General features: G+C 42.7%; 1 protein-coding gene across 1 annotated transcript in view; it reads left to right on the top strand.

Moving 5' to 3' along the window:
* Window positions 1-1,965: 1,965 nt before the first annotated feature.
* The window catches only part of LOC126335935 (uncharacterized), a 112,158-nt gene continuing 97,531 nt past the window's right edge, over window positions 1,966-16,592 (top strand). The window contains exon 1 of the mRNA XM_049999411.1: window positions 1,966-2,265. Within this exon, the coding sequence (XP_049855368.1) occupies window positions 1,966-2,265 (300 nt within the window). The remainder of the gene's footprint in view (window positions 2,266-16,592) is intronic.

Here is a 16,592-nt window from a genome sequence, read left to right as displayed (position 1 = left end):
TTAGCTTATAAGATTTATGTTGTAGAATTTTTCAAATACTATGTTATTTTCTTTGTAAATATGTTCAGACATTATTTATTGTGTTTTGTTTTAATGCTCATGTGTGAAGTTGATGTTTCAAAAGTTATTCTGATCTTTTATGCATGTACTTATGTCGTAATTTTTGTAACACTGATGTATTTGCTATTTCGATTCTTTTGTAAAGCCTGTACTACTGCAAATGTTCTCTGTATTGTTATGTTATTTAAAGATGTATTTTGTACCTTTGTTATTGTATTTTCATGTTATAAAATTGTAATTGACACCAGTTCATCAAATTAAGTAACTTGTAAATTACATTCCACTGCACACGTTTCTGTTGGTCATTGTATATGGACAATATGTGAGAAGTAGGGACTGATAGTGTTTGCACGTGTGTTAATAATTCAGTAAGGGACTGGATAACAGCATTGCTGGTTGTAAGGACATTTCAAAAACAATTTTTGTGAGTGCACAAGTGGTGGTTATGGACTTGCTGTATTATCCGCAAGACTCTTCAATGGTGATTCTGCACCTGCACATTTGCAACAGATGGCTGCTGGCCGTCTCTACAAGGACTGCAGTGGGTCTGCACCTCTGGTGGCCCACCAATACCGTAATCTCTACCAGGACTACAGTGGGTCTGCTCTGTGATGACCTACCTACCGATAGTTTTCAACGTCGACTGACTCTGCTGTGGCCCATTACCTGTCTGCATGTCAAGAGTCAGCACTGCCTTTCTGTTGGAAGGACAGCACTTCCTCAAGACTGCATGGAAATCCACTACTTCCGTGTGCATTTTCTTTTACTGCTCAGACTTTGAGAAAAACACTGCAATTTTACTTTGATGAATGATCAGGACTGTCTTTATGGACTGTGAGAAAATTTTAGCTTTTGACCAACATTGTATCGATAAGTGTGTGCATTTCATTTCTTTGTTATTGTAATTATGAAAAAATTTTTCAAACCTGTATTGGCCACTGCCCAAAACAATTTGTAAAAATTTTTTGTGGGGAGCATGGGGGCTATGTAAGTAGGCTGTTTAGGTTTTCTTATTGGTAACGCCGCCGCCACGTAGCGCTCTGTTTGAAAATCACTGGCTGTGCCGTGTGCAGTCTGTGGTTGGTTGGCGCCAGCAGTGGTGGACGTGGGGAGAGAGATGGCGGAGTTTTGAAATTTGTAAGAATTGGTGTCACGAACTGATTTATATATTATGAATATTAAGGTAAATACATTGTCTGTTCTGTATTAAAATCTTTCATTTGCTAACTATGCCTATCAGTAGTTAGTGCCTTCAGTAGTTTGAATCTTTTATTTAGCTGGCAGTAGTGGCGCTCGCTGTATTGCAGTAGCTTGAGTAACGAAGATTTTTGTGAGGTAAGTGATTTGTGAAACGTATAGGTTAATGTTAGTCAGGGCCATTCTTTCGTAGGGATTTTTGAAAGTCAGATTGCGTTGCGCTAAAAATATTGTGTGTCAGTTTAAGCACAGTCGTGTATAAATTTTTCCAAGGGGACGTTTCAAATTTCCTCTGTGGTTATTAGGGTCAGTTTTGTTGCCTTTCTTGTGGTTGGGATTATTAGGGCTAACTTCGATTCTTTTGGTACCTATTCTGTTACCCAGACGTTACGTGGCAGTAGGAAGGGCATCCGGCCACCCCTTCAACTAACACTGCCACAGCCGATTAACGATGCCGACCTTTGCGTATCCGCAGGAAAAACTGCACAAGAAAAAGAAAGAAAGTTTTCGTGATCCAGAACACTTTCATTTACGTTAGCCCATATTGCTTCTTTCCCTTTTACCTTGTGTTTCAGCTAAATTGTAGCGCCTACTGCGCAGAACGCCCGAAGTGCAAGTGGAGCGTGAAGGCGACGTGCTCGCTGACTCGGGGTCCGCATTAGGAGTGAGGCGTGCTTCGCGCGCGACTCACGACGAGCGGGCGGCCGCATGTCCGTGCAGGCCGCGGCGCGCGCGCCAGCACAGCCGAGTGCCAGGAAGCGGGCAGTGCGCCGAGAGCCAGCCTGCAGCCTGCAGCGTGCGTGTGTCTGCCGCGCGCTCTGCCTCCGGACGCCGTACACCTGCTACCAGAGATGTCGACCCGGCGCCACCCCGGCTGGCCACGCCCGCCCACTTCCGGGTCCGAGCGCTGCGCTGGCGCCAGCGGGATGTTGCCGCAGCCACTCGGTCTGCACCCGTACATCCCGACTACTAGGCAGTTGTCTGCACCGCTTCGTGGTCGTACTAGAGGTATGTTCCGTTTCCGTGTAGGACGGAAAATAAGAAATATGACGAGAAATCACAGCAGGTGCTCCGCAGGGCTCGATCGACATCTACATCTATGTGATTACTCTGCTATTCACAACAAAGCGCCTGGCAGAGGGTTCAATGAACCACCTTCTTGCTGTCTCTCTACCATTCCACTATCGAACGGCACGCGGGAAAAACGAGCACTTAAATTTTTCTGTGCGATCCCTGATTTCTCTTATTTTATCGTGATGAGCATTTCCCCTAGTAGGTGGGTGCCAACAGAATGTTTTCGCAATCGGAGGAGAAAACTGGTGATTGAAATTTCATGAGATGATCCCGTCACAACGAAAAACGCCTTTGTTTTAATGATTGCCTCTCCTATTCACGTATCATGTCTGTGGCACTATCTCTACTATTTCGCGATAATACAAAGCGAGCTGCCCTTCTTTGTACTTTTTCGATGTCATCCGTCAGTCCCACCGCACACCAATACTTCAGAATAGGGTGGACAAGCGTAGTGTAAGCAGTCTCTTTGGTAGACCTGTTACAACTTCTAAGTCCTCTGCCAATGAATCGCAGTCTTTGGTTTGCTATACCCACAATATTATCTATGTGATCGTTCCAATTTAGGTTATTTGTCATTGTAATCCCTAAGTATTTAGTTGAATTTATAGCCTCCAGATTTGTGTGACTTATCGCGTAATCAAAATTTAGCTGATTTCTTTTAGTACTCATGTGAATAACTTCACACTTTTCTTTATTCAGGATCAATTGCCATTTTTCACACAATACAGATATCTTATCTAAATCATACAGATATCTTATCTAAATCATTTTGCAAGTCGTTTTTATCATCTGATGACTTTACAAATGACAGCATCATCTGCAAACAATCTAAGACGGCTACTCAGATTGTCTCCTATGTCGTTAATATAGATCAGGAACAATACAGAACTTATAACACTTCCTTGGGGAACGCCGGATATTACTTCTGTTTTACTCGATGACTTTCCGTCTCTTACTACGAACTGCGACCTTTCTGACAGGAAATCCAGTCGCACATCTGAGGCGATACTCCGTAGGCACGCAACTTTGTTAAAAGACGCTTGTGAGGAACGGTGATAATGGGTGCGTTGCTGTTCTTCGTCCCGTCGGTGTTTCTTAATGTTTCCGATAAGTGGCCTTTCAAGATCCTATTAGGTCTACAACTTTGCTTCCGCCGTTTTGCAGTAGACTGCATTAGTGGAAATTAGTGGTGCAAGTCGTAGGTCGCAATTGTCACACAGTAAGCTTAGACATTGGAGAACATACCGCCATCAAAATATTAGTGGATTTTTGATTGCATCTTAAAATTATTCTCAGCTGAATATGTCAACTTACGAGCCCAATACTCAACATCTGCAGGAGGTTTTAATTTTCTGCTTTGATATGAAGAAATCTGCGGCTGAGGCTCATCAAAAGCTGGATAAGACATATGATGAGACGCCTGTTAGTGACAGAACTTCGCAAGAAATGGTTTCCGTGCTTGAAGATCGGTGATTTTGACTTTGAAAACCGGCACGTTTGTGAAAGAGAGAAAGCTTTTGATGCTACTGCAACCGGCCGGAACAATCACAGGAGATCGTTAATGAAAGCAATTGCTGTGTTTGAGCCGATCACTGCAAGACAAACGGCCACAATACTGCGATAGACATGAACAGCTGATTTCACAGCATGACAGTGCTCGACCCCATGTCGCAAAATCCGCCAAAACATACCTGGAAACGTTGAAATGGGAAGTTCTACCCCATCCGCTGTATTCTCCACACATTGCTCCCTTTGACTACAAACTTTTTAGTTGAGTGGCACACGACCTGTCTGTCCAGCGCTGTCATATGAACAATTGCAAAATTGGATCGATGCATGGATCTTCTCGAAAGACGCCCACTTCTTCCGCCGCGGGATTCATATGCTGCCCGAAAGATGGGAGAAAGTAGTGGCCAGCGATGGTCAATACTTTGAAACGTAAATTTGTTGTAAGATGCTCACAGTAAAGCCTCGAACTTTGAGAAAAAACCGCGGAAGCAAAGTTGTAGTCCCAGTATATTATCGTGAAACCTCGGATTTGCTTGTATTCTTTATCCTATACTAGCTTTTTACCCACGACTTCGCATGCATGTTCCTGTGTTACTCATAGACCGAAGTGGCAAAAGTCATGGGTTACTTCCTAATATCGCGTCGGACTTCCTTTGCCCGGCGTAGTGAGGCAGCTTGACGTAGCATACACTCAACAAGTCCTTGGAAGCGTCCTGCAGATATATTGAGCTGTACTACCTCTTTTTTCATTTTATTTATTTATTTTGTTGGCTCATCAGTTTTAATGATTTGATGCTGTCCGCCACAAATTCCTCTCCTGAACCGAACTCTCCACCTCATAGTAGCATTTGCAACCTATGTCGTCAGTTATTTGCTGCATGTACTCCAATCTCTGTCTTCCTCTAAAGTTTTTGCCCTCTACAGCCCCCTCTAGTACATGGAAGTTATTTATTGGTGTCTTAACAGGTTGCCGTATCGTCCTATTCCCACATCTTGTCAGTGTTTTCCACATATTCCTTTCCTCTCCGCTTCTGCGCAGAACCTCCTCATTCCTTGCCTAATAACTCAATTTTCAACTTTCTTCTGTAGGACCGTATCTCAAAGGCTTGAACTCTCTTCTTTTCCGGTTTTCCCACAGTCCATTTTTCACTCCACACTATGCTGAGCTAGAAAAGTATATCCTCAAAAATTTCTTCTTCAAATTGTGTCTGATACTTGTAGACGTCTCTATAGCCGTCCATAATTGCGAAAGCGTTGCCAGTCCAGGATTTTGAGCAGGAATTGACCTCACGATTACGTTCCATAAATGTTCTATGTGACTCAGGTAGCCGCGCGTTTTGAGGCGCCATTTCACGGACTGCGCGGTCCCTCCCGCCAGAGGTTCGAGTACTCCCTCTGGCATGGGTGTGTGTGTTGTTCTTAGCATAACTTAGTTTAAGTAGTGTGTAAGTGTAAGGACCGATGACCTCAGCAGATTGCTCTCTTAGGAATTCACACACATTTGAACATTTTGATTCAAGTCGGGTGGCCAGATAATTAGCTCGAATTATACAGAATGTTCTTCAGACCAATCGCGAGCAATTATGTCCCGGTAACATGGTGCATTGTCATCCATAAAATTCCACCGTTGTTTCGGAACATGAAGTCCATGAATGGCTGAGAATGGTCTCCATGTAGCCGAACATAACGATTTCCAGTCAATGATCGGTTCAATTGTACCAGAAGGCCCAGACCATTTCATGCAAACAAAGCCCACATCATTACGGAGCCACCAAGAATTTGCAGAGTGCCTTGCTGACAACTTGGGTCCATGGCTTCTTGCGGTCTGCGCCACACTCGAACCCTACCGCCGGCCGCGGTGGTCTTGCGGTTCTAGGGGCTGCAGTCCGGAACCGCGGGACTGCTACGGTCGCAGGTTCGAATCCTGCCTCTGGCATGGATGTGTGTGATGTCCTTAGGTTAGTTTAGTTTAAGTAGTTCTAAGTTATAGGGGACTGATGACCTAAAATGTTAAGTCCCATAGTGCTCAAAGTCATTTGAACCTGTGCACTAGTTTCCTCATTTTACAGTTCGCCTTCTACAAGGCCGCGTCTGGTTACTGACAATACAACCTTATTCGCTGTAGGTGTTGCATTCGAGACGACTATCGAAATTAGTTAAGTGCAAGCGAGGGTTACTTCGAAACTTAACCCTGGAACACCGTGAAGGGAGGGGAGGGGAGGGGGGAGGTGGGGGGAAATGTTACATTACTATTAAATCACCGTAAATTTTACTACTGCATATTTTAATCAAAGGTTATGCATTAGTTAATTACCATTATTAGAGCTCCAATGGCATGTTACTGTAATATCTCTTTATATTCGATGAATTATTCTGATACAATTCTACCCTTGAATGACGTTTACAAAATTTCTATCTTCATACTCGCAGAATCCATGCGCAAAATAGTTTCACATAATAGCTATGCCATGAGCGCATAATTATTCTTTGTAGTACTCGCTCTGGTGGTTGTAAGAAAAAAGCTTCCGAGATTGTCTTCGCGCCGATTAGCCTGAGCTTTGTTTGAAGAACTGTAATCTGATTATTGAGATTTATGACAGAAGATAACTGATACTAAATTTACAATTAAAAGGGAAATATATTTATATTGCTTCTTCATACAAAAGGTGTGTATTTTACACTTGAGAATTAATGATATTCATCGATGTATTGCATAGTTGTTAATCAGAAGGGAACTTCCGAAAGACTGGATACGAACCTGCATTTAATAATCCAAGAGCTCCATTACTTCTTCGGAAGGTTAAACTTCATCAAATCAAATATCCGCTTGATCTGAGGTTTCCCGACTGTTTATACGACGCTTCCAAAATTACGAGGCATTTTATTTGTACAGATTAGCAGACTGCCGCAAAGCACGAGCCTGCAGAGAAGTAGAATCATCGCCTGATTTCATTCTAACAAGTAAAATTTCTGAATCGTTTTGAGTGACTGAGCTATGACTGTGTTTCCTATCATGAATGATTGATTGCTCGAACGAATTGAGAACTACATAATAGGAGGAAAAATTACATTACATATCAGTCTAGGTACAAATTGTCTTGTTTTATACCTTACTGCAATCGTAAATTTTACGAGGGTTTATTATGGCAGTTATTTCTTTTTTTCTTTTTCTTAAGTTATTTTCTCAAATGCTACGAATAAAGGCAGGCAAGTTTCTCGGAAAGCTTGAGTGTTTCCAGTGAACCCTACCATTCCGCGGAACACAGTTCACGCTGCTCGAAGTTAATGATCTACCATTTTGTGGAATCGAGGAGCAAAATTAGTTCTTTTTGCACATGGCAGAGGCATTATTGTCAAGTTGATCAAAGAAGTATCAGAAAGGGAGTAGTAAATGTCGTTTTCATTAATGGTATCGATTGATTTGCGGTGAGTGGACTACCTTCAACAGCTGAAGAAACAGATGTCATCGACGTTTGTTGTGCCAGAACTACCCCGCCTACTATGAATGTAGTTTATCAACAAAACGTAATAAACATTGTGCAAAGTTCTACGGTCTTGGGTGCGTATATTGATAAAAGCTTAAATTGAAAAAACCGTGTAGTACACCTGCTAAAACGTTTAGGTTCGACCACTTTTGCCATCAGAATAATTGCCAACTGGGCCGACATAGAAACATTAAGCTACCATATTTTGCCCATTTTCATTCACTGTTACTTTACAAGATTATACTCTCGGGCAATTCCTCACTTAGTCAAAAAATATTAGTTCGCAAAATAAAGTAATTACACTAATATGTAGAGTTCACACTTGTACATGTTGCAGGTACCTATTTAAGAATTGGGAATACATTTGCTCACCGGCGAAATTTGTTGTCAGCACTACATTGCAGTTGAGAGGAATAGCGATACTCACCCACACAATACTAGAAGCAGAAAGGACCTGCATTTCCCTCTGGTGAATCTTTGGCACCGAAAGGAGAGGGTACACAGATACGAGGTGACTTCAAGAAATAATATACACATGTCTTCACACTCTAAGACCGTGCAACAAGAATGGCACATTGTCAAAAGGGAGTACGTGTACTATGTTTCCTGCAGACGCAGTTCTGATGCGGTAAGGGAAACAGAAGCACGACAGTGTGCGAATGAAATGGGCGTGGAAACTGGAAAGTAGGAAGTACGTGGGACGTTACGAATCTTGTAGGTAAAACATCTAAATTGTACACAGATTCACTGTCAAATTCTGGCAGTGTACGGACCAAATGCTAAATCGCGTCCAGCCTCATTGAAATCGTGTTAACCATTTGATGAAGGCCACACAGACGAGAGTGATGCTGATCGGGAAGCAAGGCCATCGACATCGACCACAGTCGACAGTGTCCAGGAAATCGAGGTACTGATTCGCAGCAATCGCAGAATTCCCAACAGCGAGGACATTCACACAGCGGCTCCCGAACTGCTCCGTGACCAAGCAGCGGATTTATATCGTTGAGGAATTGGTCGACTGGTAAAACGTTCCGGCCGTTGTTTACGCAGACTTTGTGGCAATGCTGAAAAAACAGTGTCATGTATCTGCGCCACTTAAAAGTGTTGTGCAGACTTCAATAAAAGTTACTTAGCCTGCCATGATAATGTGTAACTTTCTTTTTAAACTCCTCTAGTATAAATCTATTTGACAATCTACCCAAGGAAATAAAATGCCTGATAGATGGCAGAAGTGTTTTCATATGTTCATTAAAGTTGTTTCTCTCTTCTTCTTCTTTTTTATGCTCGGCCCAAAAATACTCGTCTTCTTCCAAAAGCCCAGGTAAAGTAAAAGGCTGACAACCCTGATCTACACCTAAACTATGTAAACCACAGTGGGGCGCATGTTAGAGGGTATCTCTCTTTGAACCACATGTTTTGGTCTCTTCCCCTTCCATTTGCTAGCGAAAAATGTCAACGATACGCAGGGGATTGTAGTGTATTCCCTAATTCCTCAGTAAAAGCTGGTTCACGAAACATTGCAAGTAGGCTTTCTTGGGATAGTTGGCGTCTATCTTCATGTATTTGACGTTCAGGTATTCCAGTACTTCAATGATGCTCACCCGTGAGTCAAACAAGCTATTCGTGCTCTACTTAAATATTAGCTGTTAATACTACTTGCTTTACTTCTGGTTCGCTTAGAGTAGCCGTTCAAAATGAGCGTTCTGGTTGGATATCGCACCAAGTGTGAAGTCCATTCTTCAATACGATTCTTAGTGACGAAAAATCTCAAAGTTTCTGACATTCATCGCCATATTTGTACTGTATAAAGAACAAATATTGTGAGTAAAGATTCTGCATGTCAATAGCGTTGTTTTTTTTACGAGTGGAAGGTCGAACGTTCATGATAACGACAGATGTCTGTAGTCAGCTTGAAACTGGCAGAGAAAATTGCCTAAAATGTTCGTGAAAATGGATGTCGTCTCAACTGTCGAAAAACTTTCCACGAGCTTCTCGGAGTGTTTTGCATGAGATCGTGAGCGAACGATTAGAGTACCACAGGCTCGGCGCCCGTCGCCAGTCAGTAGTCTCTGACTACAGAATTCTGTGCAGAGGGAATTTCAGGACCTTGTAAGAGATACGTTAAATTCTTAAATCTGAAAGATGATTATCTAAGAAAGTAATAAAAAAGATGTGGTTCTAAAAACTTGCTAATAATTCCAATTTAATGACTGCAGAATTTTATTTATAGAAAAAAGGAGATTACTTTCAGAATAACTCTCGTATTTCAAAACTAGTTACAAATTGTGCCTGGATTCAGCTTTTAGTTAATCGATAGAGTTGTTTCCTTTTTGATTGTTTTATATTACCTTTCGTGTTTGATTTGGTGGCTCAGTGGCTTAGGTTCCAGATCCAAAAGTCCAGCGTTCAATCGCCAGTCAGTCATGGGATTTCTTCTGGCACTCTGGCAAGGATTTGTTATTGGCTTGCACCGTGATTTCGAATCCACTTTAAACTGTAGGACCTCCCGCTACTGACTCGTTAAGTCAGTTTAAAAGTCGGAACTACGCAATGGCATATCGCCTCCAACATGGCCATGCTTATTAAAGCTCTGCAGTTTTCAAACCTACCTTCATGCTGAGCACACCTTAACTTGGTCTTAATTTTGTAATAAACCAGAAGAGTATCGAAATAACACGTTTCTTGTGTCTGGAAAGATGAATCGTCAATACGTGCTACCTCGGGGCACAGAACATCCACATGAGATTATGGAGTAAACTCATCGTTCACCTAAAGTTAAGGTCTTTTGCACCATTTTTTCTCCAAAAGTTTATGGACTATTTTTGTTTGTCGAGAAAACTATGATTGGGTTCGTGTACCGGGACATGCATAACAATGGGTCAGACCACAATTACAGTAAGACACTGGAGACTTTATTTTGCAACAAGACGGTGCTCCACCACACTTTCTTTCAGGTATTCGAGATTACCTCAATGCTGAACTGTCTCAGCTGAACTGATTTGACTAGCTTCTCACCATGACTCTTCGTCAAGAGCTTGTCTGTTGTATTAACATTCTCCATTTCATGAAGGTCGCCGATGTTGTAATGTCTGTTAAAAACTTTGAGAGATGCTCTATCCAGTAACATGTGTCTATTTTTAGCATATCTATCAGGTTTCAAGCAGTCATCTTGTGAAACTCTCCAAGTACTTATGAATAACCCTCTCCAAGTACTTATGAATAACCCTCTCCAAGTACTTATGAATAACCCTGTACAAAACCACGGGCGCTGAAGACCTCGCTGTCGTAGGCCCAAAACCCCTCTACTACTACTGTACAAAACTCTTGTCCGTTGGATTCTTGAGTATTATTAATCGTCTCCATCCTCACCAGCTTGACTGAACGAAAAGACGGACACCATTAACAACAAAAAGGCATAATAACGAGTAAACTACAATGGAAGGCGCTACACGAAATACATTGTCATCACTCTTGTATTTCAAATTCTGGAAGCGCACTTCCGCTAATAGTGTATAAACATATTATTTCACTCTTACAGCCATCACGTAACGACCACGATGGTAAAATTAGAGAGATCTGACTCCTACACAATCTCACGATGAGTGGTTCTTAGCCCTAACCTTCCATCAGTTGAAAATGGAGGAGGAAAAACGGCGCTGGTAGTCTATGTACCCATGACCACACAGTATATAGTGGTTTTCGGAATAACGATGAAGATGTAGTACGATGGTACACACTATAAATTTAGAAAGAATTCATAACCTTCCGTATAAAGCTTTCTTCAGCGTTCATGAACACGTCAGTTCAAGAACCCATTTAGTCTCATTTTCAAGAATTAACCCTGGAATCTTTTACACTTCGCTCCTCCGCACATATTATTTATTTTTAACTCGCTAATTTTGAACTGCGAGCTTACCTCTCTTCACCCTTAAAATTAGTCTCTGTCCTAGGAGCTACGAATTTCAGGATTGAGGCGTTGTGTCTTACAATCGCTTAAAGTCAAATTACGAGGGAACGAACAAGCGAACAAGAGACTAGACTAAAATAATGTGTGTGGCTACTGACGAGTTTGTAGGCACTGTACAATAAGCAGATGAGAATGCTATGTACTAGGCGGATCACCGTGGATGTGGGGGCTCAGTGCATTTCATCGGTTCAAAAGCCAATTGGTACTGTGATGGAGACTGACGACAAAGTTGTCATCGTCGTAATTCTACATTAAGTAGCACTGCTCCCCATAGGGTATGTTTCTGGCTCAGTGGTGCCACTAAACAGAGAGGTTGGTACTAATAGAAACGTACTGAGACAAAAACGGTTATCCAGGAACGAATTATGTGATGGGACACCCAACAGGTTTTAATAACCGACTGGCCAGTCGACTGTTTTTTTCAGTTGATTGAAACTATCGAATAAACTAGTCTCTGCGCCCATGTCAGCTATACACTGAGGCGACAAAAGTTATGGGATACCGATATGCACCTACGAGTATACAGATGGCAGTAGCATCGCATATACAGCGTATAAAAGGGCAGTGCATTGACAGACCTGTCGTTTGTGCGCTGGTGATTCACGTGAACAAGTTTCCGACGTAATTATGGCAGCATGACGGGAATTAACAGACTTTGAAAGCGGAACGGTAGTTGGAGCGAGACGCATCGGACATTCAATTTCGGAAATCGTTAGGGAAGTTTACATTCCGAGATCCACAGTAACAAGAGTGTGCTATAATATCAAATTACGGGCATTACCTCTCATCAAGGACAACGCTGTGCCCGACGGGCTTCGCTTAACGAACGAGAGCAGCTACATTTGCGCAGAATTGTCAGTGCTAACACATAAGTATCACTGCGTGAAATAACCGCAGAAACCAATGTGCGACGTACGACGAACGTATCCGTTAAGACTGCGGTAAAATTTGGCGTTAATGGGCTATGGCAGCAGACAACTGACACCTTTGCTAGCAGCACAACATCGCCTGCACCGCCTCTGCTGGCTCGCGACCATAACAGTTGCACGCTAGACGACTGGAAAACCACGGCTGGTCAGATGAGCTCCGATTTCAGATGTTAAGAGTTAATGGTAGGATTCTAGTACGGCACAGACCCCACGAAACCATGGACGCAAGCTGTCAACAAGGCACTCTGCACGCTGTTAGCTGCTCGCTGATGGTGTGGGCTGTGTTTAAATGGAACGGACTGGGTTCTCTGGCACAACTCAACCGATCATTGACTGGAAATGTTTATTTTACGCTACTTAAAGACCATTTGCAGCCATTCATTTACTTCGTGTTCCCAAACAATGATGGAACTTTTATGGATGAAAATGCACCATCTCACCGAGCCACAGTTGTTCGCGATTGGTTTGAAGAACATTGTGGACAATTCGAGCCAATGATTTGGCCTTCCAGGTCGTCCGATATGAATCCCATCGAACATTTATTGGACATAAGCGAGAGATCGGTTCATGAATAAAGTTATGCACCGGCAACACTTTCGCAGTTATGGACGGCTATGAAAGCAGCTTGGCTCAATATTTCTGCCGGGGCTTCCAATCACTTGTTGAGTCCGTGCTACGTCGAGCTAGTGCACTAAGCCGGCCAATAGGAGTGGTTTCACTTAGTGTGAAACAACCGACTAACACAAGTCTCTGACGGTTATGTCAGTTACTTGAATGTTTCCTCTCAGCCTGTGAGTTTGAGCAGTTTGACTTACAAAGTTGTTCAGCCTTTTCGGTTATTCATGTACCGTATCTAGGGTTGCCAATCTTTTTAGACACAAATAACGTATCTTATTTTACAGAAAGGTAAAAAAGCTATATTTCTAAAATGAAATATTTTCAAAATTTATGTAATTATTTACTTAAAAAAGAATTTTTCGTACTTCTGGCATTAAATGTAAATTTTTGGCAGGTTTAAAACGTTTAATAATTGATGCTAAACTGTAAATTTATGTTTAAATAAATGAGCAATTTATTTTTATTTCAACTTATTGAAGCTCTGTCTGTCCCTCTCTTCCCGCTTGTATGCATTTATCACCGACAATTCTCATTCAGAAAATACTGAAGTGACGTAAACGGAAAGCATATAGGACAGAATATTTTTTAGTTATCTGGTGATTTAATCACTCACTTTTTAAGCATTTGCTGCCACTTATCGAAAAATGTTCGTCATTCCTTTTCTTAGGTTTTTTAACTTATATAGTTTCAGAACCTGCAGGTACTGAATACTGCATATCTCGAAACATCCTGGCAGATTAAAACTGTGTGCCGGACCGAGACTCGAACTCGGGACCAGTGCCTTTCGCGGGCAAGTGCTCTACCAACTGAGCTACCCAAGCACGACTCACGCCCCGTCCTCACAGTTTCAATTCCGCTAGTACCTCGTCTCCTACCTTCCAAACTTCACAGAAGCTATCCTGCGAAACTTGCATAACTAGCACTCCTGGAAGAAAGGATATCGCGGAGACATGGCTTAGCCACAGTCTGTGGCATGTTTCTAGACTGCGTATCTCACTGAATTAATCTTGAGAATCTCTTTTTATGCAATCGTATGATTTATCCCAATCCCCTGCTATTGTGACCGTTTCGGCATTTTGATGTAGACATAAATTTCACTGTTGCATAAACGCGCTATTCACTAAATTAAACTAATGGCTACTTATTGGCACAAAATTTAAAGCAAATATAGGAAAGACAATAGCAGTGACGACATTGGCAGCAGAATGCAGCCAACAGTAACGATTTAACAACACAAAAACGATCAATTGTTCCCAATCAGAACTGAAGGCGGCAGGCGTCAGGCGAGTCCAATTGTCGCTCCCAGGAGTCCATATGGGTGCGAAATTGCTGACCGACTGTTTTCAGTGTTGGCTAGAGACACATAAGGGCGCTATAACACATGCTTGAGGTATTCACTAAGTTGCTTTCACTACAGCCTGTTAAGAGCGATGTGTTGAGTCATGTAGGCCCGTAACCCCTCGCTTGGCTGCAGCTTCCGCGCGCGACTCCTTTCCGGAGTTGGTCCTTTGTGCTTAGCATCGCGCGCCACGTCATTCCTGTTTCATGGAAAGTCGCAAATGCGTGCAGCTGGAGGAAACACTTTGTGCTCTCTTGTGACGTTCTCGTCGTAAACTTGCGATACTCGCAATGCCACCTCATTGTTCGTAGGCTAAGGCGCTGTCTGGTGATGAGATTCGTCTTTTCTGACCACGTTGACGACGTGTCATCAAACCGTCATTCTTCTTCCTTCTTGTTAGGACAGTCTTTCGCCCATCATTATTGATGACAGTTGAGCTCGCCCTGGGCACTTCAGTGGCTGTGCTGCTATTCTGGTGGCGTGCCGCTTTGCACGTATCGTAGGTAACGCATCTCCTAACTGATTCTTACTTCATTCAGGACGTGGGCAGTAGCTGTCATTCAGCAAATCTGTCAGGCTGCCAAAACAAACTGCTATTTAATTAACTTACTGACCTTTTCATTACACTAGTACATTGCCTAAAAACCGTGGGCCTGCTGCAGACATACGGTTATATCCGACGTGGGGCTATACCCTATTTCTTGCCAGCAACTAACGAACGAAGTGGCGCAGTGCTTAGCACACTGGTCTAGTATTCGAGAGGACACCGGCTCAAATCCCCGGCCGGTAGCCAAGATTTAGGTTTTCTGTGATTTCCATGAACTCCTTAAAGCGAATTCTGGGATTCTAGGAAATAGTAGTCAGAAAGCCCCTGAAATGTAGTGGTTCAGACGAGGGGGGGGGGGGGGGGGGCGGTTGGGGGGGGGCGGGAACGGAGGACGTACGCTGCAAGCCATGAGAGAAAAATCTCTGAGACAGTCCTGATGGCTATTAGAGCCGCTCGTGGATTGTGCTTGCTAGCTGTGCCGTTTCATACATGAGTGCAAGGAATTGTTAGTAAATGCTTGGCTACACTTGCTGTTGAGCGTCCACCATCTCCTCTGGTGTATGGTAAACATTTATTTATCGTCAAACTAGTTTCGCGGCGTAAGAACCACATTTTCGGCGATACATATTTATTTCATAATTTATTTCAAGCGATAACGAGTATATGGCCCAACATTCTTTGTTCAATTGTGATTTTAAAAAAATCTTATCTAGCTTAGCTGCAGCGGTCTCAATCCTGTAACGTGTCAGTATCATCGTCAGAGAGACCAGTTTGAATATAAAATCGACCTTATTGTAGATGGGTATGTGTGGTTTTTGGCTCCCCTGTTGCGGTAGGCTGTGCGAGGGGTGTAACTGGCACAGCCAACGAGATTTGCTATTGTGCAGGATCTCGCCCACATCGTGCTTTCTGCTTGTTGTGTGTCGTGAGCTTTCCATACTGTGTTACGTTCTATTACGAACAAATATTTCGGGCAAGCTACGTGTCTGCCCTGTAGTTATGGTCGTAAATTCCCAGATTCAAAATGAAGGGGTTATTCGAATGTCTTGCCATCTTGTACAGTCGTGTGCGCGAGTTTCTTGAAAATTTTTACGATGGGCTCAAGCCAGGATTCACCGTGCATGTTCGTATGCTTGTGTATCGTGAGCATTGCTTATGATTCGTAGAACATTGTTCCGTACGTCCGGCAGGCGCCACTGATGTGTTGGAGCAGCGCATTCTCAGATTAGAGCTTTCCGCACTTTATCGTTTTATGATAGGTTCGTATTGATAATAGTCTTGTGGCCCTTCATAATTTTTTCCAGGAAGGAATTGTGTCCGTCCTGTATTTCAACCAAGTCGCGGCATGATTCCACGCACGAGTCGTTTAATTCGGGAGTCAAGGAGTGCGGGGCAAATGTTGCACACACTTATCTCCTCTTCAAAACATTATGGAGAAAGTGATGAACACTTAATTTACAGATGTTGCTCCATTGCGATTCGTGGCACAACAACGTTGACGTAATATGGCCACACGTCCACTACTTAACACTGCGTCCTCCAACTGATTGGTCGAATGCACATGTATTGCTTATGGTTGTTAGTACAACATGCGACCTTAGTTACTGCGATAACGTCGCTTATATTCCATAGATAAAGTCAGTCTCGGCTCGAAAATTTTTGTACGGGCACCGTACCTACTCGTGCTTTGCATGCTCTGTCCTTCAAAATTACGATGTTATTATGACCATTTGTATCCACAGGTCTCCACTCGTTTAATTCGTGTTCGTATTTAAATTTATTTAATGTTGGGTTATTTCCTGTTTATGTAAAGATGCACTGCCCCACTTCGTATATATAAAAAGACTACATACGTTAATTAGTAAAG

Source organism: Schistocerca gregaria, chromosome 2 (assembly GCF_023897955.1).
Source record: "Schistocerca gregaria isolate iqSchGreg1 chromosome 2, iqSchGreg1.2, whole genome shotgun sequence".
NCBI classification, from domain to species: Eukaryota; Metazoa; Arthropoda; class Insecta; order Orthoptera; family Acrididae; genus Schistocerca; species Schistocerca gregaria.
The sequence above is the reverse complement of the archived record's forward strand: the minus strand, read 5'-3'. Positions and strand labels throughout refer to the sequence as shown.